Consider the following 26,076-nt stretch of genomic DNA (forward strand, 5'->3'; position numbering starts at 1 on the left):
CACCCCCCCCCCCCCCCACCCCCCCCCCCCCCCACCCCCCCCCCCCCCCACCCCCCCCCCCCCCCACCCCCCCCCCCCCCCACCCCCCCCCCCCCCCACCCCCCCCCCCCCCCACCCCCCCCCCCCCCCACCCCCCCCCCCCCCCACCCCCCCCCCCCCCCACCCCCCCCCCCCCCCACCCCCCCCCCCCCCCACCCCCCCCCCCCCCCACCCCCCCCCCCCCCCACCCCCCCCCCCCCCCACCCCCCCCCCCCCCCACCCCCCCCCCCCCCCACCCCCCCCCCCCCCCACCCCCCCCCCCCCCCACCCCCCCCCCCCCCCACCCCCCCCCCCCCCCACCCCCCCCCCCCCCCACCCCCCCCCCCCCCCACCCCCCCCCCCCCCCACCCCCCCCCCCCCCCACCCCCCCCCCCCCCCACCCCCCCCCCCCCCCACCCCCCCCCCCCCCCACCCCCCCCCCCCCCCACCCCCCCCCCCCCCCACCCCCCCCCCCCCCCACCCCCCCCCCCCCCCACCCCCCCCCCCCCCCACCCCCCCCCCCCCCCACCCCCCCCCCCCCCCACCCCCCCCCCCCCCCACCCCCCCCCCCCCCCACCCCCCCCCCCCCCCACCCCCCCCCCCCCCCACCCCCCCCCCCCCCCACCCCCCCCCCCCCCCACCCCCCCCCCCCCCCACCCCCCCCCCCCCCCACCCCCCCCCCCCCCCACCCCCCCCCCCCCCCACCCCCCCCCCCCCCCACCCCCCCCCCCCCCCACCCCCCCCCCCCCCCACCCCCCCCCCCCCCCACCCCCCCCCCCCCCCACCCCCCCCCCCCCCCACCCCCCCCCCCCCCCACCCCCCCCCCCCCCCACCCCCCCCCCCCCCCACCCCCCCCCCCCCCCACCCCCCCCCCCCCCCACCCCCCCCCCCCCCCACCCCCCCCCCCCCCCACCCCCCCCCCCCCCCACCCCCCCCCCCCCCCACCCCCCCCCCCCCCCACCCCCCCCCCCCCCCACCCCCCCCCCCCCCCACCCCCCCCCCCCCCCACCCCCCCCCCCCCCCACCCCCCCCCCCCCCCACCCCCCCCCCCCCCCACCCCCCCCCCCCCCCACCCCCCCCCCCCCCCACCCCCCCCCCCCCCCACCCCCCCCCCCCCCCACCCCCCCCCCCCCCCACCCCCCCCCCCCCCCACCCCCCCCCCCCCCCACCCCCCCCCCCCCCCACCCCCCCCCCCCCCCACCCCCCCCCCCCCCCACCCCCCCCCCCCCCCACCCCCCCCCCCCCCCACCCCCCCCCCCCCCCACCCCCCCCCCCCCCCACCCCCCCCCCCCCCCACCCCCCCCCCCCCCCACCCCCCCCCCCCCCCACCCCCCCCCCCCCCCACCCCCCCCCCCCCCCACCCCCCCCCCCCCCCACCCCCCCCCCCCCCCACCCCCCCCCCCCCCCACCCCCCCCCCCCCCCACCCCCCCCCCCCCCCACCCCCCCCCCCCCCCACCCCCCCCCCCCCCCACCCCCCCCCCCCCCCACCCCCCCCCCCCCCCACCCCCCCCCCCCCCCACCCCCCCCCCCCCCCACCCCCCCCCCCCCCCACCCCCCCCCCCCCCCACCCCCCCCCCCCCCCACCCCCCCCCCCCCCCACCCCCCCCCCCCCCCACCCCCCCCCCCCCCCACCCCCCCCCCCCCCCACCCCCCCCCCCCCCCACCCCCCCCCCCCCCCACCCCCCCCCCCCCCCACCCCCCCCCCCCCCCACCCCCCCCCCCCCCCACCCCCCCCCCCCCCCACCCCCCCCCCCCCCCACCCCCCCCCCCCCCCACCCCCCCCCCCCCCCACCCCCCCCCCCCCCCACCCCCCCCCCCCCCCACCCCCCCCCCCCCCCACCCCCCCCCCCCCCCACCCCCCCCCCCCCCCACCCCCCCCCCCCCCCACCCCCCCCCCCCCCCACCCCCCCCCCCCCCCACCCCCCCCCCCCCCCACCCCCCCCCCCCCCCACCCCCCCCCCCCCCCACCCCCCCCCCCCCCCACCCCCCCCCCCCCCCACCCCCCCCCCCCCCCACCCCCCCCCCCCCCCACCCCCCCCCCCCCCCACCCCCCCCCCCCCCCACCCCCCCCCCCCCCCACCCCCCCCCCCCCCCACCCCCCCCCCCCCCCACCCCCCCCCCCCCCCACCCCCCCCCCCCCCCACCCCCCCCCCCCCCCACCCCCCCCCCCCCCCACCCCCCCCCCCCCCCACCCCCCCCCCCCCCCACCCCCCCCCCCCCCCACCCCCCCCCCCCCCCACCCCCCCCCCCCCCCACCCCCCCCCCCCCCCACCCCCCCCCCCCCCCACCCCCCCCCCCCCCCACCCCCCCCCCCCCCCACCCCCCCCCCCCCCCACCCCCCCCCCCCCCCACCCCCCCCCCCCCCCACCCCCCCCCCCCCCCACCCCCCCCCCCCCCCACCCCCCCCCCCCCCCACCCCCCCCCCCCCCCACCCCCCCCCCCCCCCACCCCCCCCCCCCCCCACCCCCCCCCCCCCCCACCCCCCCCCCCCCCCACCCCCCCCCCCCCCCACCCCCCCCCCCCCCCACCCCCCCCCCCCCCCACCCCCCCCCCCCCCCACCCCCCCCCCCCCCCACCCCCCCCCCCCCCCACCCCCCCCCCCCCCCACCCCCCCCCCCCCCCACCCCCCCCCCCCCCCACCCCCCCCCCCCCCCACCCCCCCCCCCCCCCACCCCCCCCCCCCCCCACCCCCCCCCCCCCCCACCCCCCCCCCCCCCCACCCCCCCCCCCCCCCACCCCCCCCCCCCCCCACCCCCCCCCCCCCCCACCCCCCCCCCCCCCCACCCCCCCCCCCCCCCACCCCCCCCCCCCCCCACCCCCCCCCCCCCCCACCCCCCCCCCCCCCCACCCCCCCCCCCCCCCACCCCCCCCCCCCCCCACCCCCCCCCCCCCCCACCCCCCCCCCCCCCCACCCCCCCCCCCCCCCACCCCCCCCCCCCCCCACCCCCCCCCCCCCCCACCCCCCCCCCCCCCCACCCCCCCCCCCCCCCACCCCCCCCCCCCCCCACCCCCCCCCCCCCCCACCCCCCCCCCCCCCCACCCCCCCCCCCCCCCACCCCCCCCCCCCCCCACCCCCCCCCCCCCCCACCCCCCCCCCCCCCCACCCCCCCCCCCCCCCACCCCCCCCCCCCCCCACCCCCCCCCCCCCCCACCCCCCCCCCCCCCCACCCCCCCCCCCCCCCACCCCCCCCCCCCCCCACCCCCCCCCCCCCCCACCCCCCCCCCCCCCCACCCCCCCCCCCCCCCACCCCCCCCCCCCCCCACCCCCCCCCCCCCCCACCCCCCCCCCCCCCCACCCCCCCCCCCCCCCACCCCCCCCCCCCCCCACCCCCCCCCCCCCCCACCCCCCCCCCCCCCCACCCCCCCCCCCCCCCACCCCCCCCCCCCCCCACCCCCCCCCCCCCCCACCCCCCCCCCCCCCCACCCCCCCCCCCCCCCACCCCCCCCCCCCCCCACCCCCCCCCCCCCCCACCCCCCCCCCCCCCCACCCCCCCCCCCCCCCACCCCCCCCCCCCCCCACCCCCCCCCCCCCCCACCCCCCCCCCCCCCCACCCCCCCCCCCCCCCACCCCCCCCCCCCCCCACCCCCCCCCCCCCCCACCCCCCCCCCCCCCCACCCCCCCCCCCCCCCACCCCCCCCCCCCCCCACCCCCCCCCCCCCCCACCCCCCCCCCCCCCCACCCCCCCCCCCCCCCACCCCCCCCCCCCCCCACCCCCCCCCCCCCCCACCCCCCCCCCCCCCCACCCCCCCCCCCCCCCACCCCCCCCCCCCCCCACCCCCCCCCCCCCCCACCCCCCCCCCCCCCCACCCCCCCCCCCCCCCACCCCCCCCCCCCCCCACCCCCCCCCCCCCCCACCCCCCCCCCCCCCCACCCCCCCCCCCCCCCACCCCCCCCCCCCCCCACCCCCCCCCCCCCCCACCCCCCCCCCCCCCCACCCCCCCCCCCCCCCACCCCCCCCCCCCCCCACCCCCCCCCCCCCCCACCCCCCCCCCCCCCCACCCCCCCCCCCCCCCACCCCCCCCCCCCCCCACCCCCCCCCCCCCCCACCCCCCCCCCCCCCCACCCCTCCCCCCCCCCCCCCCCCCCCCCCCCACCCCCCACTACTATCAGATCCTCTGAAGATGCCAGCCACAGATGCAGGCGAAACATCAGGAGAGAATGCTGCTAGAACACGGCCATACAGCCCAGAAACCACACATCACCCCAGTTGTCATCTTCTTTCAGCCTCCGGGGGGGGGGGAGGAATAGAGGGGGGGGCTTCATCACCCATCTGTTTTTAACACCTGTCCTAGTATTGATTTTAGTACTATAGTATATGTTTTTGTACTGTTATTATTGTAATGTTTTAAAGTTTACTGTTTGTATCTTTGGGAAATTATACTGTGACCTGCCCTAAGCCTTGTGAGGATAGGGCAGTAAATAAACAAACAAACAAACAAATATATAAATATATAAATAAATAGGCAAGTATCTCTTGCCTTGAAAACCCTACTGGTCGCCATAAATCAGCTGTGTAAATCACACATACATGCACACACACACAGAGACAATGGGGTCTGAACTTGCAGAGACTGAGAGGGAAAGACATCTTGGGGTTCTAGAGAACAGCACAATGAAAAATTCAACCCAGTTTGCCACTGCAGTGAAATAAACAAATTGTACGCTGGGGATGATTTGCACTGCACTTTGCCTGCTATTAGAAACCACGGGGCTTCTTTGATGTGCAGCACAGTGAGTTCTGAAGAGGAGGAAACACATGTGTAACTCAGAACCAAACTCAAAGGAAATGGACGTTCCATGCAAAGGAAACCACAAATGCATAAAGGGCCTGCAGCATTCTGATTCTTTGGATGGCAACTTTTACCTGGACTAGTTTGGCACAAAGGGAAAAAGCATCCCAGTTTAAAGACAAGCCATCTACCTGACCAGACAGCTGTGGAATGTACACACAGGTAGCTGATAATAATCACCCGATGAAAGCAAGATCACAAAGGAATAGTAGTACTTCCACGTTCTACAGCAGAGTATATCATTAAAAGATTCTAGTTGCGTATATGAAGAAGCAAGCATTATATATTAATTGCTTACAAGGCAGCTGTCTCTAGTGCCCAGGTCACTACGTTTTACTAAGCAATAATAATATATTTCACATGCCAACCTCAAAGATGAATTAAAAAAACCCAAGTTGCTCTGCAATCCCTCCAGGAGACCTACAGAGTTTATCCAATATATGCAACAACTTACTTTTTTAAAAAAAATCCAATATGACGATAATCTAATACACTGCCCTGTGGCTGAACCAAATTTCCTAGGAGCAGATTTTAAAAAAAGAAGAAGAAGTGCAGAACAAATTTAAAATGCATACTGGTTGTTGTGGATTTTCCAGGCTGTGTGGCCGTGGTCTGGTGGATCTTGTTCCTAACGTTTCACCTGCATCTGTGGCTGGAATCTTCAGAGGTGTATCACAGAGGAAAATCTCTTACTGTGTCTAGTAACAGACTTCTCTCTGTGATACACCTCTGAAGATGCCAGCCAGCCACAGATGCAGGTGAAACATTAGGAACAAGATCCACCAGACCATGGTCACACAGCCTGGAAAACCCACCACAACCAGTTGAATCCGGCCATGAAAGCCTTCGACAATACATTAAAATGCATAATTCAGATTTGTGCAATGTTCAACATGGCCGCAAATTCCAATCCTGATAAAAGATTTCTTTCTTTAAAAATGAGTCAGGGGTATTTTAGTGAGAAGGAGGGGCGAATGTACCTCAGTGTCAAGGTTCGCATTTGGGGGAAACCCTGAGCAATTTCAATCCCGTAATTTTCATTGGTTTGAAATTTAGAATTCATAGTGGGAAATCTCCTGGTCATGAATGACCATAAGAACATAAGAAATTGGCATTACATTTGGATCCTATCCTCTTAATGTTTCAATTGAGGGGCGCAATTGTACTTCTGGGCCCCAAGGTATGGTTGGAAGACACCTGACCCAGTAACTTTGCTGATCCTAAACAGGTTTGGGTCTGATCAGTGCCTGAATGAGATGCTTCCTAGGAGCCCTAGATATGTTGCCTTAACTTCCCTGTTGAACAAAAGGCAGGATATAAAAGTAATAATAACAATGAATATTTACATCCTAAATCAACAGTAAAATTTGGGGGGGGGGGGGAGAGACCAGATGATATCAACACTTGGACAAAAGCATAATTTATATACATGATTTATTAGGTAGCTGGCAGTCCACTGAAAAATGGGCATGTTTTCTTCCAAAGACAATGGGCTGGATCCAGATTAAATTTTCCAGTGGCGGAATGGAACTGTACTCGAGAAGGGTCTGCAGAAGTCAAGAGGGGATCCGTGGAAATTACCAATTTAGTCTAAAATCCAACGCAGTGGCTGCAATCCTAAAGTCTCTTTCCTGGAAGTAAATCCAATTGAATAAATCCTATTGAATAAATCCTAGCTCGAGAGATATCCGGCTCGCTTCTGGCCTGGTAGAACAAGCTGCCAAGCGATGTTTGGGCCCTGCGGGAGTTGTGGCAATTCCGCAGGGCACGCAAAACGCGGCTGTTCCGCCAGGCCTTTCGATCTAGCCAGCCGGATTGAATTTTGGAGATCATCTCTCTTGGCCTCTGGGGAGGGGGAGGGGGGAGATGGAAATGTTTATTAATTGCCATCAGTTTAATCTATTAGTTTGGGCGCTCAGTATGACATTTTAATATATTTTAATTGTTTTTAATAGTAATGCCATATTTTTAGTCAATGGTTAAGTTTTTATGTTGTAATCCGCCCTGAGCCCCGTGGGGAAAGGGTGGAATATGAATGAATGAATGAATGAATGAATGAATGAATGAATGAATGAATGAATGAATGAATGAATGAATGAATGAATGAATGAATGAATGAATGAATGATAAGAAGAAGAGTTTGGATTTATATCCCCCCTTTCTCTCCTGTAGGAGACTCAAAGGGGCTGACAAGCTCCTTTCCCTTCCTCTCCCCACAACAGACAGCTTGTGAGGTAGGTGGGGCTGAGAGAGCTCAGAGAGAACTGTGACTAGCCCAAGGTCACCCAGCTGGCATGTGTGGGAGTGCAAAGGCTTATCTGAATTCCCCAGATAAGCCTCCACAGCTCAAGTGGCAGAGCGGGGAATCAAACCCAGTTCCTCCAGATTAGAATGCACCTGCTCTTAACCACTATGCCACTGATTAAATAAAATAACATGGGACTTACTTTCAAGTGGAGCTTCTTAGTATTGCCCCCCCCCCACCTGTCATGTGTAATACCACCATGCACCATGTGCTTAGCACATAGGTGTCAAACTCGCGCCCCTCCGCTGATATGGACTACAGTTCCCATCATCCCCTGCCAGCATCATGCTGGCAGGGGATGGTGGGAACTGTAGTCCATAACATCTGGAGGGCCACGAGTTTGACACCTGTGGCATAGCATATGATTCCCAATGTCACTCTTCAGGAGTTTGTGAGGACATCTGCTGAAATCAGAACCCTACGTATTGTAGCCAATGGACATAACCATCTGGCCTAATACATGATGGTGTCAGGAACTGGGCCCTTGGGACAACGATTTAGAAAGTTTCATTCACTAAGTAAGTATAGATCTCCCTGCTTCCTCCCAATCACTCAATAATGAAGAATGTGTCATAGAAGCAAGAACACTGGATGGAAAGAATTACAATAACTGGGATTTTTATTTTTTGCACCAGTGGGACCCTGAACTATGCACGAGAGCTTCCTATCTGGGGATTTATAAGGTAAATAGGTCCACATCATTCATGGCATTATCTTTGTACTGGAGAGGAACCTTCTGGGTGTTTGAATGAACTGGGCATATGTTTTGAAACATCTTGAGAAGACACATAAATGCTCAAGGCTAAATCCAGCAGGAGATTGAAGAATAAGCTAGTCGTTGATGGCCTTTTTAATCCGCAAAAAGAATCTATATCAAAGTACTAAGACTACATGGTTCACACATGCATGCTCACTATTCATCCATAGAATCACAGAATCATAGAGTTGGAAGAGACCCCGAGGGCTATCAAGTTCCAGCCCCCTGCAATGCAGGAACACACAATCAAATTCCTACTTCCAGGGAATCCATTCCTACTTCCAGGGATAACTGGCACGTATAAATGAGGCCTTCACAGATTAATCCCCCTAAACAAAATGTTGAGATCCCCTGATGTCAACTCAAATATAATATGTCATACTTTTCAGAGGAGAGAGTTTGTATGTTTGGCCAAGAGGCCATTATGGCCTGAATATGCCAACGACGGGAGGTTATGACGTTGTGCATGCATGTGTGAACGAGCCCTATGGGTTACACTAATGGCGGTGTGTCTACAGACCACAAATATCCCCCTAACGGGATGCTCAATCCCACATTCTTAAAATCCACTTCACAGACATTCCCACACTATTTCCATACTTAAACTTCGACTAGAACAGCAAATTAGAAAACCTACAACTGGCTCGTCCACTTGTTAGATCATGCCACTTTTTTCATCCTGAAAAGAAGTTCGTGAGGAAGAGCGTCCGAGCAAAAACTCCTTCTCGTGAATCAGGCTATCCAGGAGGTCTTCCTGTCGGTAATTATGATAAACCTTCATGAAGGCCAAAATGGTAATTCCTAGCCAACTCAGCCAGGCAGCCCAGAGGCCAAACTAGAGAGAAAGAGATACAGAAGAGGAAATTAAATGGTTTTTAACAGTTCTTTGCAAAATCAGCTGAAGAACCAAAAGTATAACTGGCAATTTCATTTATTATTATTATTATTATTATTATTATTATTATTATTATTATTATTATTATTATTATTATTATTAGTATTAGTAGTAGTAGTAGTAGTAGTAGTAGTAGTAGTAGTAGTAGTAGTAGTAGTAGTATACACATAACAACACAGCACAAGTGTCTGGAATTCATCTCTGAATATCGAGTCCTTCCCAAGGACCTAGGATATTAGAGGTATTTGCGTAGAATGTGTGCAGTTCCTAGAAGTGCTGCTTTCTGCAGCATGTGGACTGATGTTCTGTCCAAGTTTAGGCTTTCCAGATGTTTTTCAAGATTTCTTGGGATTCCTCCTAGAGCACTGACTACTAGTGGGATTACTGTTGTTCTTTTCTGCCACAATCGTTCAACTTCAATTTGTAGGTCCTTGTATTTTGTGAATTATTATTATTATTATTATTATTATTATTATTATTATTATTATTATTATTATTATTATTGACAAAAACAACAAACACATTGTATCACAACCGCCAGATCACTGGTTGGTGTTGGCCTTCTATCCGCTTCGAGTTCCACCCTGGAACTTAGGAAGACGTGACGTATCGGCGTAAAATGTTTGCAGAGCCTAGTAGAGCAGCTTTCTGCATTTGGCAGACAGTGATTTTGTTGTTGTTGTTGTTGTTGTTGTTAATTTGATTTGATAGACCGGTCTACCCCCAGAGGGCTCAGAGCGGTTTACATCACATAAAACAAACAGTAAATAGCAAAGTAGGAAAGACAAATCAAATAATTCAGTTAAAATTCAATAAAATTCAATAAAATCAGTAGCAGCAATAAGGCCCACCCACAATTTAATGGATGACGTCCGATCCTATCCCCCAGGAGGGGACTGGAAAATGCCAGAAATGAAGACAGATAATACACCGGGCATCAAGGAGGGGCAGTAACTCCACGGCCTGCCCCCCCCCCAAAAGCCCGGTGGAACAGCTCAGTCTTGCAGGCAGTGCGGAACCCCCCAAGGTCCCGCAGGGCCCTAACAGCTGGTGAAAGCTGGTGTTCCATTAGGGCCGTAAAAACCCTGACCCGGGTAGAGGCCAGCCACATCATAGAGGGACGGGGGACCACCAGTAAATTCGCCTCTGCCGAACGAAGGCAAGATTTTCGCCTCTGCCGAACGAAGGCAAGATTTTGACTCAATAACAATCCCCACATGTTTCACTGGGTCTTTTTTGTCTCAAACTATTGTTGGTTTGATTGCCAAGTATTCCAGCTTGGATTGCAGGATCTGACAAGTCCATCTCTCCTGTCCTCCAGGGGTGGGGTGGGGTGGGGCATGGTCAGGAGAGGAACCAACCTTAGCCGGCCCCTCCCGGTCATTGGCAGCATTACATTAGAGGGCCATGCTTTGGACTTAAGCCATTGGAGCCTACAGAGGGTCCTTGGTGGTAAGGAGGCTATTGGACTTTTCCAGCCTCCCCACATCACCAGGAAGCCTCTTTGTGGGCAGCAGCCAAGGGCAGCTGCTACGCCACATCCAACTCATGGACAGGGCTGATAATATCCAAATGATGGTTTGAATGCAGACTAGATCTTTCCATGGGCTCAAAGAGATTTTATACCTCCCTGAAACCCTCTCCTCAGAAGAGAGGGGATTCCCCAGGAGCAAGTTTTTTGAGGCCCTTTGTGGAGTCATGGAACAGGGAGAGGCACTAAAATCATGCTCCAGGTGTGGAAAAATTCTTGTTACTATTAAGTCTGAATCCAACCCCACCTATAAATCCACCTATCACTTCCAGCCTCCTGTCTCATCTCAAGAAGTAGTTGAGCTGTTAGAGGACCTCAAAGGAAGGAAAGCCCCTGGCCCCGATTCTATAATTCCAGAGATTCTGAAATTTCATACTGATTGGTGGGCCCCTATCCTGGCCACTCTTTTTACCCAAGTAAACAACTCAGGTATCCTACCCAAGACTTGGCTGTCTGCGACTGTGTTTCCCATCCATAAAAAAGGAAGTCACTCAGAGCCTGCCAACTTCCGCCCCATCAGCCTCCTCTCAGTGATAGGGAAGATTTATGCCAAATTGCTACTGAAGAAACTTCAGCTGTGGCTTTCCCACTCTGGTGCAGTGGGGGCTGAACAAATAGGCTTTCACAAGGGGAAATCTCCTCTGGACCACGCCTTGGTGCTATTACACCTATCCAGTAAATACTCAATCAATGCAGATAACAAACTCTACGCTGCCTTTATTGATTTAAAGGCTGCCTTTGACTCTGTGCCGAGAGAACTTCTCTGGGCAAAACTGGCTGCCCTCAACATTGATGCCAGACTCTTGTTCTTAATTAGGCAACTATCGCTTCCATTTGAATCTCCAAAATAATGCTACCTTATATACCGGCGTACAAGACGACTGGGGGTATAAGACGACCCCCCCACTTTTCCAGTTAAAATATAGATTTCGGCACATACTCGCCATATAAGACTACCCCGTGGCAGAGGCAGCGGAGACACCCTGTGTGGCCTCGGCCTCAGGAGAGGCAGGCCGATCGTCGCAGGGGCGGGACAGAGCCCCGGCGGCAGCGGCACCCCAGATGGCCTTCCTTGGCCTCGGCGGAGGCTGGCTGATTGTCCTGGGGGTGGGACAGAGCAGAAGCGGCGGCACCCCAGGCGGCCTTCCTTGGCCTCAGCGGAGGCCGACCGATCGTCGTGGGGGCGGGACAGAGCAGCGGCGGCACCCCGGGTGGCCTTCCTTGGCCTCGGTGGAGGCCAGCCGATTGTTGCAGGGACGGGACACGGACGTTTCCACGGAGGCTGCCTGGCTGGCTGGGGAAGAGGGGAGATGTTCCCTCTTCCCCATCCAGCCAGGCAGCCTCCGTGGAAACGAGGGGTGCCCCAGCCTGCAATCCTCGTATGGAAGCTGCTAGCTGGAGCTCCTCTCTTGCACGGAGGCTGCCTGGCTGGCTGGGGAAGAGGGGAGATCTCCCGCCAGTCTCTTCCCGGCTCTGAATTTCTTAAAGGGGCAATTCCCCAAAGATTGCTTAAAGGGGAAACTTTCCCCTTTAAGCAGTCTTTGGGGAATTGCCCTTTTAAGAAAATCATAGACAGAGGCTCAGGCTGACTGCCTGAAGGGCAACCTGGAGCCAGCCTGAGCCGAGGGGGATGTGTGGGGCCGGTGGCGGCGGCGGCGGCGGGCAGGCGGGCAAGAGCCGCACAGCAAGCAGGAAAGAGCCTTGGGCTAGGCGGTGGCAAGTCCAAGCAGGGGGTGGGGGGTGCCCGGCCTATAAGACAACCCCCGGCTTTTGTTAAGATTTTCCTGTGTTAAAAAGTCGTCTTATAGGCCGGTATATACGGTATTCACCTGAGTCAATTCACAAATGCAGTTGTGAATCACTGGATGACTACCACAGCCCGTAACTTCTCACTGCCTACAATGATGGACATGCACATGCAAACAGGCCTCAAGCAATGGTAGGGGTACTGGATGCTTCTTTGTTCAGAGAGATTGTTACAGAATATCCAGATCCTTTCCTAGGAACAGAGAGACCAAGTGGGATAGCCTTTGACTCACCTGCGTGATGGCAAACTGGTCATAGAACGACGAGGTTTCTAAATTCAGCTCAAGATCTATGTCCTGCAACTCTTCACAACTTGGAGGAGAAGACGCGTCGGGTGAAAAGGGAAAGAAGAGAAAATCATTTCAGCCATTCCAAAAGAGCTTTCCAGGCTTCATCTGAATCAAGTTGCCATAAAGCTTCATTTTCTAGCACGAAAAGCCCACCGCTGCCTGACAACATCGTCCTTTTAAAACAATCATCCTCGACCCTTTGAAAAGCAGACGAACTTTCGTCCTGCAGCCATTCTTGCAGCCTGTCAATCAAAGCTCGCTTCAGTTTTATCACACACAGAAATAATTGAACTAGGGCCAAAATGTTAATACACTTTCAGGTGTTTTTCTGTGTTGCTGCCAGTTTCCTTCAGGTTGTGAACAAAAGATGCTGTATGAACTGTTCAGCTATAGCCATATTCTGTACATAAACTGTGCTTGGGTTGGATCCTATTGAGTTGTTCCACTCATGGCCTCAAGGTGCCTTCCCTTAATGCCATCGCAGCACTGCACCACCTAGGGCAGTGATGGCGAACCTTTTTGAGACCGAGTGCCCAAATTGCAACCCAAACCGCACTTATTTATCGCAAAGCGCCAACACGGCAATTTACCCTGAATACTGAGGTTTTAGTTTAGAAAAAACCAGTTGGCTCCCTCTTCCTCCGCTCCACCCACTCGAGCAGGGGCCAGCCTGCTCTAGCCTCCAGCAAGTCCCGCGTACACTGCTCTGTGCTTCTCTAGCATCTCTGCCTCCTCTGCACCCGCCCCCTAGGGCAGCAGCCACCTGGAGCACAGGTACTAGGCCCGCCAGCCAAGTCCTCCCTGCTCACTGCGGTGCGTGCACGTCGTGCTCAGTGGCCCAGGCCAGCCTAGATGTGTGTGTGTATGGGGGTGATTTCCCACCCCCACATGACGAACTCTGTGTGCGCGTGCCCACAGAGAGGGTTCCGAGTGCCACCTCTGGCACCCGTGCCATAGGTTCGCCATCACTGACCTAGGGGGATATATGGGATCAAATGTCCCTGGGCTGCTGCCATTTACTCATGGGGGGAGGGCGGAAAAGCTGAAGCAAATGGAGCATTGGCTGCTCTTCCAAGAGAAGCTCTGCATTGCTCACACACACAAGCCTCTGGAGAGAGGTAGGGGCACAGGGCAGGCAGGGGGCAGGAGGGAGGATGCTGGGGGGGTGCAGAATTTTACTGGCATAATGGGGCGTACTTTCTACTCTTTGCCCAGGTGCTATTTTTATAGATACGCCCCTGCATCGAGGGAAGGTATTTTGTACCAAAGGAAGATGCTACTGTTACAGAATAAATCCATAAGATCCAACCACTCCAAAAAGCCTTTTTCCACCAGGAGAAGGAATGTTATGCCAGAGTAAAGTTGGTGGAATAAAACGAGAGGATCCAACCCTACGTTTGTCGGGGCCTTTCTGTGCTGTCACTAAAACTGGGAGGCTTCATGCCTGGCAGTCACTACACGATACTTATGTAATATGAAGAGGAATTTTTAGTAAATGTTACATCAGCACATATTAGACTGTTGGACTCACTGGGAGAGCATTGCTGTTTGCTTACTTCTATTTGCTGAACACTGAGTAACAAGAGGCAATAAGAAGGCTGTTTCATTCATGCTCTGTTGGTGGGTTTCCTGGGGACATGTTGCTGACCACTGATGGAAACAAAAGGCTGAGCTAGATGGATCAGAAGACCTCTTCTTCTGCTCTTAAAATTCTGATTCGATGCATGTTTGTTCACGACAACACCAGGGCAAGGGAGCACAGGGGTTTTGAAAAGGTGGTGTGTATATGTTAGACCACTGGAAATCCTTAAAGGGTTCACAGATTCATACTGGGAACGGGAGGTGCGATGCTCAGTACTAACGGCACCACAAACAATATCTAAAATTCTGACAGTGATGTTTGTGCACCCCAAATCCACCCAACAATACAACAGTTATGAATGACCTGTATCACACAGCCCGGATACAAGACACTGGCTTGAATCCAGTGATATGCAAGTAGAAATAGAAATGGACTTAAGCATAGTTCTGTTTCCAACACCCAGGCCTCTTCCGCACGTGCAGAATAATGCATTTACAATCCACTTTCACAATTGTTTGAAAGTGGATTTTGCTATTCTGCACAGTAAAATCCAGCTGCAAAGTGCGTTGAAAGTGGATTCAAAGTGCACGTGTGTGCGGTGTTTTCCTCTCTATATATTATAGAGCACAATATCTTGCACAAGTGGAAATGCAGTAAGTTTGACTTAGCACATGCAGCTACTGCTGTCTTTTTCTTGCACATCCGCTCACACAACAGCTGCAGAGCATGTGGAAATGCTGAGCTGTATCCAACCAGTTACATTTGGAGCACTCAGACAACGTTGTCCATAATTGTCAAATTCTCCTCATTGTGAACAAGAATGGGTGGCTAATGACAAGTGCCATCATGGATTGTTTGCTCAGAAATTATGAGCTCAAATTGAGAAGGTCCTGCAATCGCACAAAACATATTCTTGCTTCAGCCTTTTTTTGTCCTAACTTCGGATGCTAATCAGAGGTCCATCCCTCAGACACTGCGTTGAGAAATTTCCCACGGTTTAGACAAAAATGCCGGGATTGGGTAGCTTCCTCTCTTTTTACAAAGAGTGTGCGCTTCCGTCAGCATACCTGGAGTCCCCTGGAGCCTTAAAATAATCTTGTAGGCTTCAATTCTGAATTTTAAATACTGTCCAAGACTAGGACAGACGAAAATTAAACTAACATTGTGCAAGTGCAGAATCTCAAGTTAGAGTATGAATCAATTTGGAACGTCTCCTGGAAAGGATGCTCAGCTTGTAATATGTACAAGCCTTGGAAGCCATGGCAGGAAGAGGCCGTGGCTCAGCGACTTGGCACGCAGAAAATCCCAGATTCAATCCAGTTTTAGCTCTATTTAAAAAGGATACGGATCTAGATCAGTGGTGGCGAACCTATGGCACGGGTGCCAGAGGTGGCACTCAGAGCCCTCTCTGTGAGCACGCACAAATAGAGTCACTCCCCCCCTCACATCTAGGCTGGCCTGGGATGCTGGGCTCAATTATTAGCATTAAACCTAAGACCTAGTTTTGGGGAAGCAGTGTAGGTAACCCTGTTAAGCGCTGTTAAACCCCACTGACTTTCATGCAAAGAACTAAAGTGTGATCCTTTACCTGGGCGTAAGCTCGGTTGCTGGCAATGGGTCTTGCTTCTGAGTAAACCCTCCTAGGGTTGTGATTCACCCGTTGGAAGAGTTGCACGGTTGCTTCAAAGCAAAGCCACCGACTACCACCAAGCTTACTCCCGAGTAACGCACGCCTGGGAGCCAACCGTTTTTTCTAAACCAAAAACTCAGTATTCAGGTTAAATTGCCGCATTGGCACTTTGCGATAAATAAGTGGGTTTTGGGTTGCAATTTGGGCACTCGGTCTCGAAAAGGTTCGCCACCACTGATCTAGATGGGGAAAGATTTCAGCCAAAGTCTCTGGAATCGGCTGCCAGCCTGAATAAGCAGTGCTGCTCTTGATGGACCAAATGGTGTGATTTAGTATCAAACATCAAACAATGAGGGATTGCAAAATAATACCTAATGCCGAACAACAGCTTGGTAACCAGGCAATACGTAAACACAATCACAATATTAAAATATTGCTTAGTTTAATATATATATTCAAACTTGTTGTTTCTTCACGGCTGAGCTGTCGTCTTGCATCCGTGAAAAAATAACAAGTTTGACAAGTTTGAATATATATGTATATTAAATTAAGCAATATTTTAATATTGTGATTCAGTGTAAGGAAGCATCAAATGTTCCTGCGGGCTAAGTCTAATTCTGCCCAGATTCATTTCATCAGTTTGGGACCAATTTGTGTGGGCTGTAGTGGCCACAGTGTCTGACGAAACCTGGAGAGATCCAGGTAAAAATCTCCATTCTGCTCTGAAGCTTGTTGGATGGTCCTGGGATGGCCTCTCTTCATCTCTCGCTCAGTCTAGCCTTCCACAGAGGGCTCCTGTGAGGATCAATTTAGGGCACTTTCGCACATGCAGTACAATGCACTTTCAATGCACTTTGCAGCTGGATTTTACTGGGTGAAATAGCAAGATCCAGTTGCAAACAATCGTTAAAGTGCATTGAAAGCGGATTGAAATGAGAGGGGACTTTCGTGAGCTGATTGGAGTCAAGGCAAAAAATGTATTGTCAAAGGCTTTCACGGCCGGAATCACTGGGGTGCTGTGTGGTTTCCGGGCTGTATGGCCGTGTTCTAGCAGCATTCTCTCCTGACATTTCGCCTGCGTCTGTGGCTGGCATCTTCAGAGGATCTTCAGAGGATCATCTTCAGGAATGATCCTCTGAAGATGCCAGCCACAGACGCAGGCGAAACGTCAGGAGAGAATGCTGCTAGAACACGGCCATACAGCCCGGAAACCACACAGCACCCAAATAAAATAAATCATGATACAGCACTGTTTTGTTTATTTGCTTGCTTGCTTGCTTGCTTATATTCTGCCTTTTTTCCCCATCATGGACCCAAGCCACTCCTCAGTTTTAGACTTGCGCAGCTTCGTGAAGTAGGCTAGGCTGGGAGTATATGACTGATCCCAGGTCACTCTGCAAGCTTCCATGGCACAACGGGGATTCGAACCTAGGGATTTGAACTGGCTCTTTGTGGTAGTGCAATGGTGTCAGTATCGGAAGGGTAGTAAGGCATGCAACTGAATGGAGACAAATTCATGTATATCGCACAAACAGAAAAGGACCAAAAAATGAGAATGCATTTCTTAAGCACCTTCTTCCGTATAAAGCCCGCATCCACTAGAACACCCAAACACACATAGGAATTGTCCCAACCATGTATTTCACCCTAGCATCAAACCAAACCAAGAAGTCTCCATTTACCTTTTGGCATCATCAGAGCAGACTTCAGACGAATAAAGTATTTGGGTGTTTCGCTCCAGAGCAAAGTGTCAGTTAAAGAAAGTCTGCCTACCTTTTTTTTCCTTTTTTTGTTTTATCAATAACTTGGATTTCTACTTGGTGCTGTGAAAAAAGTCCAGGGCTTTTGAGGTTTCAGCACGCCTCTTCTCTCTCTCTCTCTGTCTCTCTCTTTTTCTGTCCCTCTTTTTCTCGCCTTTCCAGTGCTGTCAGCCATCTTGGGTGCTTATCCGAATATTCGATTCATCAGAGGTTTTTTTTTCAAAAAAAAAAACCTGAGAGATTTTTTTAACCGAATATTCGAATAATCGTTGAAGCCCTAAATAGAACATTCACTATGGCATTTTACGACATATGACAATAGGAAACAATAGGAAACATAGAAATTGATGTGTAAGCATAAGTCAACCCTCATCATGAGGCGCGACACATCACTTTTTCTGCCCTCAGCCATTTTGTTAATACCCAACAGAAGGAAAAGAAACCATCTTTACAAATCTTTCCCAATACCAACCCCAAAGCATGGTGGAACATACCAGATAATTTGTCTACTGTGCACTGCATTTCCTTGCAGCTGGAGGAATATGTAATGATACTGTCACAAACTAGAAGGTAGTAGATTTAAGGCTAAGAACCACTGTCTAGATGAAATAATTCTTCATTTTCTACGGAGGAGGAGGAGTGTGGATTTATATCCCACCTTGAGGAGACTCAAGGTGGCTTACAAGCTCCTTTCTTTTCCTCTCCCCACAACAGACACCTTGTGAGGTAGGTGGGGCTGAGAGAGCTCTGAAAGAACTGTGACTAGCCCAAGCTCACCCAGCAGGAATGTAGGAGTGAGGAAACACATCTGGTTCACCAGATAAGCCTCTGCCACTCAGGTGGAAAAGTGGGGAATCAAACCCGGTTCTCCAGATTAGAATCCACCTGCTCTTAACCACTATACCACACTGTACCTTACTATTTTGAGGTAGCCACTACCGCTCCTGTTTTGTGGGAGATTTGTGCAAGGGTCTGACCAACATGTAAAACAATTAGATACATATCCCATTGCCACACTCATCAAGTATAGAGAAAACAGGAAGCCTCAAAACAAACTACAGGAGGGAAGGTCAGGCAGGAAAAGGAAGGGAAGGGAAGAGAAGAGCAGGGAAGAGCAGGGAAGGGCAGGGAAGGGAAGGAGAGAGAAAGTAGGGGAAGAGAAGGGAAGCCAGCCAGTTGGACACTGTTGCTGCCCTCAACCAAAGGTCTGGCAACCAAAGGTCTGGAGTCAGATGGCTGATTTATAGTGAGCCTGTAGGGTTTTCAAGGCAAGAGACATTAGGGGGTGGTTTGCCATTGCTCACCTCTACGTCATATCCCTGGTACTCCTTGGAGGTTTTCCTTCTAAATACTTGCCAGGGTCCACCCTGCTTAGCTTCTGGGATCTCAAAAGAGAATATTGGCCAGTTCCATTTCTCCCATGTTTCTATGTAGTTCTTCCAAAGAACTGAATCTCTGACCTACATTGAGTTTGGGCCCCAACAGGGGATTTGGGCTAAAGGCAAAACAATGTTGTCTTGGCGTTGCTTAACCAGTCATACCTTTCCAGGTGATTGCAAGACTGTCCCTCTGCTCATTTGCTTTCCTTGTATCCAACTGCTACCTTTATCCCCTCGTATCTGTCTGCCTTTACAGGCCAACAGAGAGAAGCACCAGCTTCGGTACTCACCTGTAGGGCAGGCTGCCTTGGTCCGTAAGGGCACTGCACCACATTTTAAAGCCCACGCTCACAATCGTGCTGGCAATAAAGACGAGGAACATCACAAAGGCGCTGATCAGCAAATTCAGGAAAGCATAAAAGAAGGAGCTGTAACCAAGAAATGGGAGAACACAGAGAGAAGTAAGGAAAGCAAAACTCGTAAGCAACGTGGGGCATCTCTCCAAACTGCACATTTGTTTATTTTTATGCATTCACTCAATTTTTAGATTCATTTCCCCTGATGTGGAGGACTCAGAACAGAAAAGGGAGTGTTTGGATTTATACCCCACTTTTCTCAACCATAACGAGATTCAATGCAGCTTATAAACTACCATGTGAAAAACAGCAGTTTGTACTCAGCCTCTCTAAAGCAGTAGGAGAAGAAGAAGAAGAAGAAGAAGAAGAAGAAGAAGAAGAAGAAGAAGAAGAAGAAGAAGAAGAAGAAGAAGAAGAAGAAGAAGAAGAAGAAGAAGAAGAAGAAGAAGAAGAAGAAGAAGAAGAAGAAGAAGAAGAAGAAGAAGAAGAAGAAGAAGAAGAAGAAGAAGAAGAAGAAGAAGAAGAAGAGGGCCATCAAGTCCAATTCCCCTGCCATGCAGGAACGCACAATCAAAGCACAACGCACAATCAAAGCACTCCTGACAGATGGCCATCCAGCCTCTCTTTAAAAACCTCCAAAAAAGAGACTCCACCACTCTCCGAGGTAGTGCATTCCATTGTCAAACAACCCTGCCTGTCAGGAAATTTGTCCTGATGTTTAGGTAGAATCTCTTTTCCTTCACCTTGAACCAGTGGTGGGATCCAAAAATTTTAATAACAGGTTCCAATAGTGGTGGGATTCAAACAGTGGCGCCGCCGCACACACGCACCTCCAGTCCCAAAATTAGTAACCACTTCTGGAGAAGTGGTGAGAACTGGTTGGATCCCACCTCTGCCTTGAACCCATCACTCCTGGTCCCAGTCTCTGGAGCAGCAGAAAACAAGCTTGCTCCCTCACCAACATAATATCCCTTCAGATATCTCCCCATTCCCATAACAAAGTGCAGCTCAAGTTCAGGATCCCAGAACATATTAGGCAGTCATCCTTGAATATAACTTTGCCTATTATTTATTATTATTATTATTTATTCGATTGAATGGACTGCTCTATCTCCGAAGGGCTCAGAGCAGTATACAAGTCAAACAAGAAACAGCAAATAGCAGTATACAAAAGACAAATCAAATAACATCATTAAAATCCATAAAATCCCGTTAAAAGAGTAGCAACAGTACAACCCACCCACAATGTGGCGGATGGCAGCTGGTTCTAACCCTGGGAATGTATGTGTGTGTGTCCTTGACATGCAAGGGGGATGCCAGAAACTTTTGGATCACCCTTTAGCCCATTCACATCTTTTTCCCCTTATTTCCACACTAGCTAGATGCATAATAAGATGCCCATTAAGAAACATTGCAAAGGAGCAAGTTAGGCATATATTTTATTTGTGTAATGCTAGGAAAGCACGGTTGCGTCAACAAAATCATGTACAGAAAGATTCAAGATATGCTCGTTCCTACAAGAGTGTCAAGATTGCTTTTTTCCCTTTCCACCACATGTTTCAAAACTGATTAAAAAGTTTCCATTGGTGAGTGTTTTTTTTAAAGATGGAACAAAATGGGACAAGTTTGTTCTTGCCTAGGCTATTTGGGTAACAGGGAATGAGAAAATAAATCCCTTTTAGCAGTTGGACATGTTAACACAGTTCCCAGTTTTATGGGACACTTAGGAAAAACTGTGCTGCTCAAGAAGTCCTGAATTAGTGTCTTCATGATAGTGGTGGCAAGGATACAATTTGCCAAAAACTGGAAGAAGACATTGACTCCAACTGTAGAGGACTGGTTATTGCAACTTACAGAATATGCAGCTTACGACAAACTATCAAACATACTTAAAAATAAGTCAACAGAAAACTTTTTGGAAGTATGGAAACCTTTAATAATATTTTTACAACTTAAAGACGAATATAAGAATTTATTGATATATTTGAAGTGTTAATATTAATGAAATCAGAATATAAGAAATTTATCAGATAAGTATAGAGATATGGATAATAAATGAAATTAAAATTCAAGGGGGAAAAAGGATGCTAAGTGGAAGTCCCACAATCTGACTTTAATTTTCTTCTCTCTCTTCTCTCCTCTTCTCTCTTAATCTTCTACTGTAGTTCTTTATAACTCTCAATATTGTATTCTATAGCTTATAGTGACTTGTACGATAATTATAATTTTGTGCAAAAATGTGTAAAAATGGTATTTCATGCATAATAAGTGTCATATAAGTTTATGTTGGATATATCTGAAACTAATAAAAAAAAATTTTAAATAGTGTCTTCTTGGTTGTGCCTGAGTTAGAATTGCAAAGGGTCAATCTCAAAAATAAATTTTTAAAAACTTTTTCTTGCTCACTAGCTCAGCATCCCATCACTTGGAAGTCTTCATTAATAGACCAAGCAGCATTATGCAAAGTCCACCAATTGCCCTATCTAGCCAGGACTGGCTACTCATACTGGCAACTGGTCTCCAAGGCCTCAGTCCAAGAATGGTCATTCCCAACTGTTATCTGAGATGTCTTAAGTGGAGTTGCTGAAAATTGGAATCACAGAATCATAGAGTTGGAAGAGACCCCGAGGGCCATCAAGTCCAATTCCCCTGCCATGCAGGAACACACAATCAAAGCACTCCTGTCAGATGGCCACCCAGCCTCTCTTTAAAAACCTCCAAAGAAGGAGACTCCACCACACTCCCTTCTGAAGCCTCTTCTTCAATGCCAAGTCAGTATCACACGATGCACGGAGAAGGCCATTCATAGCACAGGCAGGGCCATGGTGTCAAAACTTCTCTATTTGCAAAGCTCTGGGCAATATCTCAAATGATGGCATCAGTTAACCATTCCATTGGAGACCCTGAAATGGCATGGGAAGGAATGTTTGCTATACCTGCGTGTGATGGGCTGCAAATACTAAGTGAAGGGCACTTGCACAGGGACACACACTCCCCACCCAGCCCAATATAGTTTGAATTAAGACAAAAGATGAGCTGGCTGTGGTGGGTTTTCTGGGCTGCATGGTTGCGGTCCGGTGGTTTTTGCTCACCCGCATCTATGGCTGGCATCTTCAGAGGCACGTCACGGTAGAGACCCATCTTACTGTGGCCTGCCTCCAAAGCTGCCAGCCATAGATGCGGGCAAAACCTTGGGAGAAAACAACCAGCCTGCAGTCACACAGCTCAGAAACCCCACAAGAGCCAGTTGATTCCGGCCCAGAGAGGCTCCAAGTGTAGAAGAGAAGAAGGGTTTGGATTTAAAAAAACACAGCTGTGGCGTAGGAGGTTAAGAGCTTGTGTATCTAATCTGGAGGAACCGGGTTTGATTCCCCGCTCTGCCGCCTGAGCTGTGGAGGCTTATCTGGGGAATTCAGATTAGCCTGTACACTCCCACACACGCCAGCTGGGTGACCTTGGGCTAGTCACAGCTTCTCAGAGCTCTCTCAGCCCCACCCACCTCACAGGGTGTTTGTTGTGAGGGGGGAAGGGCAAGGAGATTGTCAGCCCCTTTGAGTCTCCTACAGGAGAGAAAGGGGGGATATAACTCCAAACTCTTCTTCTCTTCTTATACCCTCCCCCCTTTCTCTCCTGTAAGGAGACTCAAGGTGGCTGACGAGTTCCTTTCCCTTCCTCTCCCCACAACAGACACCTTGTGAGGTAGGTGGGGCTGAGAGAGTTCAGAGAGAACTGTGACTAGCCCAAGGTCACCCAGCAGGAATGTAGGAGTGCGGAAACACACCTGGTTCACCAGATAAGCCTCCGCCACTTGGGTGGAAGGCGTGGGGAATCAAACCCGGTCCTCCAGATTAGAATCCACCCGCTCTTAACCACTACAAGACCCTTTTACATTGACAAATAGGCTTTGGGTGACCTGCAGGGGGATCAAGCAGAGCGGAGTCGAGTTTGTTCAGTGCCAGGGGAATGGCTATGGTGACCTGCCAGGAGTCCTTTGGGTGGGGCAGGCTCCAAATCCTCCCCAGCCATGCCCCTGGGAGCTCTTGCTCTCTCTTGAAGAAAAAGAGCAGGATAATCACATTGCATGTATTTATTACAGCGACGCTAACGCCAGGCACGCTTTCCTGGGCCAGCCCAGGTTCCTACATCCCCTTCATCGAATGCATTGATCCGGATGCTAATAAAAATATATGCCTTTTTCCACCCTTCCCTCTCCCCCCCCCCCCCCCCCCCCCGCCTTGACTCATGCGCACTGCAGCTGCAGGGGAGAGGAGGTTTCTAGGGGATTCCCCCCCTTTCTTTTAATCTATCCGGATCTCTTCTGCACACCTCCCCCGCCCCCGCCCCCAGCCCGCGGCCCCCACTTACTCCTCGTAGCCCTTGCAGAGCAAGAAGAGGCTCCTCCAGGCCTGCACGGCGGCCAGAAGGAGGGAGAGGAGGCCGGCGGCGAGGCTGAAGCGGCAGGCCGAGCCGGGCCCCCACTCCTGCACGGTGAAGCGCTGCTTCTCGGCCGTCAGGTTGGCGCTGAGCCACAGGCCCTCGGCGAACAGCGGGCAGCGCCCGTGGAAGTCGCGGCTGTTCTCCGACAGGGGCACGGCGGCGAGGAAGCTGAAGAGGAAGGCCAGGAAGGCGCCCAGGCACTGGGCCAGGAGCCGGTTGCTCAGCGCCATCGCCGCGCCCGCTGCTGCTGCTGCTGCCGCCGCTGCTGCCGGAGCCGGGAGGGGAGGGTAGGAGAGGGGAGGGGACGCGCTCCTCCGCCCCCTCCCGCGGCGCGCCTTCCTCCCCCGCTGAGATGCGCGGGCGCGCAAAGGGGAAGGCTCTGCAGCAGAGGCGGCCAACTCTGCCCCTCCAGGTTCTCATGGACCAAGATTCCCATCAGCTCCTGCCAGCAGTCCGTGAACATCTGGAGGCGCAGAGTTGGACTAAGTCCGGAGGTCTGCCAACTTGGCTTTTCCAGATGTTCATGGACCACAATTCCCATCAGTCCCTGCCAACATCTGGATAGCCAAGTTGGCAGGCCCCTGACTCAGACCCCAGAACCGCTTGGCACAGCTTTGGGGGCATCAGCACCGCCGGCGTTGGAAGGTCCTTTCTAGGGAAAGCAGCCCAAGGGATGGTGTGGTGTAGTGGTTAGCATGCCGGGAATCCGGGCTTGGGAGAGCGCCATCTGAATCGCTCGTTGGCTGATCGGTCACATTCTGGCAGCCTGACTACAGCAAATGTGTCCAACTCTGCCCCTCCCGGTGTTTGTGGACTACGATTCCCATCAGCCCCTGCAGTGGCCTGAAGGGCCAACAACAGGGAATGAGGCCTTCCCCTGATGTTGTCACCTGGCACCAGGATTCAGAAGCTTACTCTCTCCAAATCAGTCACCATGGCTAACACTCACTGGCCAACCTCTTTTCCATGAATCTGTCTAATTCTCTTTTATATCAGTCTAGACCTGTGGCCACCCCTACATCCTCTGGCAGTGAATTCCAGATTTTAATCACTTAAACTCATTAACGTGCCACAGGACCCCATTTTATTTGTGATTCATAGTTCACTCTTTTAGGGAATGAGGAAACACAAGCAGCTAAGAAGTCCCCAGTTCAAATCTAGGCAAACTAATTAGCCTTCATCAAACTCTCAGGCTGTTTTCCCCACAGCTACATAGGGATAATGATAGTGGCCTACCTAACAAGGCTGTTGCAAAGATTTCAGAACTATAACAGCCTTCCTCATCTGCTTATTTAAAGAACAGGCAGAGAGAAGTCAGAAGAGTAAGAGATACGTTTGGATTTACACTCTGCCTTTCTCAACCATAAACAGTCTCAAAGTGGCTTACAAACTCCTTCCCTTCCCCTCCCCACAACAGAAACCTTGTGAGGCAGACAGGGTTGAGAGAGTTCTGAGAGAACTGGGACTAGGCCAAGGTCACCCAGCAGGCTTCAGGTGTGGGCGCAGGGAAACAAATCCAGTTCACCAGACAAGTGTCCACCACTCATGTGGAGAGGATTGGGCAGTCAAACCCAATTCTCCAGATTAGTGTCCACCTGCTCTTAACCTCTATATACAAATGCTAGCCCTCTGAGAGGAGTGGCATCACACCCAGTGACCCAGTCTTGCACTAAAGAATGTTGCAGTGAGCTCTCGTGCATGTCCAAATGTGCACATGTAGGCCACTCCACAAAAGTGGTTATTATTGCATGGATATCATTACGAGCCGACAAAGGCCATATGCACTCACAGGGAGAAATGTGTGTGCATGCTGGATAGAGCAATAAAATCTTTCTCTTTTGCAGGAAATAGTTCATGAGATTTGTGGCATCCTGGATCCAGCATTTTGTACGCTCTGTGTGTGTGTGTGTGTGTGTGTGTGTGTGTGTGTGTGTGTGTGTGTGTGTGTGTGTGTGTGTGTGTGTGTGTGTGTGTGAGAGAGAGAGAGAGAGAGAGAGAGAGAGAGAGAGGGGGGGGGTAGCTGGTTATTTTTGGCATATTTTCACACAGTGATTATAGCCAGCTTCTTTATTTTAAACCTAGTCAGAAATGTCAGGAGGCGGAGAGGAGGGTTATTCAGCACCATGGACAGCTCAAACATGGGTGGTGTTTTGCAAATAGGGCGGTAGTTTCTCTGCGGGCTGCTGACCAAGGTACTGAAACCTATGTGGACGGTAATAGTACTAACTTCAAATATATGTCCCGGGGAAGAAAAGAAGAGTTTGGATTTATATCCCTCCTTTCTTTCCTGTAAGGGAATTCCTGATGGGAATTGTAGTCCATGAACATCTGGAGAGCCAAGTTTGCAGACCCCTGACTCAGACCCCAGAACTGCTTGGTTCTGTAAGGAGACTCAGAAGGGCTTGCAAACTCCTTTCCCTTCCCCCCTCACAGCAAACACCCTATGAGGTAGGTGGGACTGAGAGGGCTGGCATATGTTGGAGTGCACAGGCTAATCTAGTTCACTAGATAAGCATGACCACTGGCAACCTTTGCTGT

The 26,076-nt window shown here is 53.8% G+C and overlaps 1 protein-coding gene across 1 annotated transcript; it reads right to left on the reverse strand.

Moving 5' to 3' along the window:
- Nucleotides 1-7,197: 7,197 nt before the first annotated feature.
- Nucleotides 7,198-23,796, reverse strand: TMEM179 (transmembrane protein 179). Its single transcript, XM_048483270.1, has 4 exons — nt 23,467-23,796; nt 19,036-19,173; nt 12,338-12,416; nt 7,198-8,707 (listed from the first exon to the last, which is right to left on the reverse strand). Exons 1-4 carry the CDS (start codon nt 23,766-23,768, stop codon nt 8,528-8,530), a joined length of 699 nt encoding a protein of 232 aa, XP_048339227.1. The 5' UTR covers nt 23,769-23,796; the 3' UTR covers nt 7,198-8,527.
- Between the last annotated feature and the right edge of the window lie 2,280 nt (nt 23,797-26,076).

This window comes from Sphaerodactylus townsendi, linkage group LG02, assembly GCF_021028975.2.
Source record: "Sphaerodactylus townsendi isolate TG3544 linkage group LG02, MPM_Stown_v2.3, whole genome shotgun sequence".
NCBI lineage: Eukaryota > Metazoa > Chordata > Lepidosauria > Squamata > Sphaerodactylidae > Sphaerodactylus > Sphaerodactylus townsendi.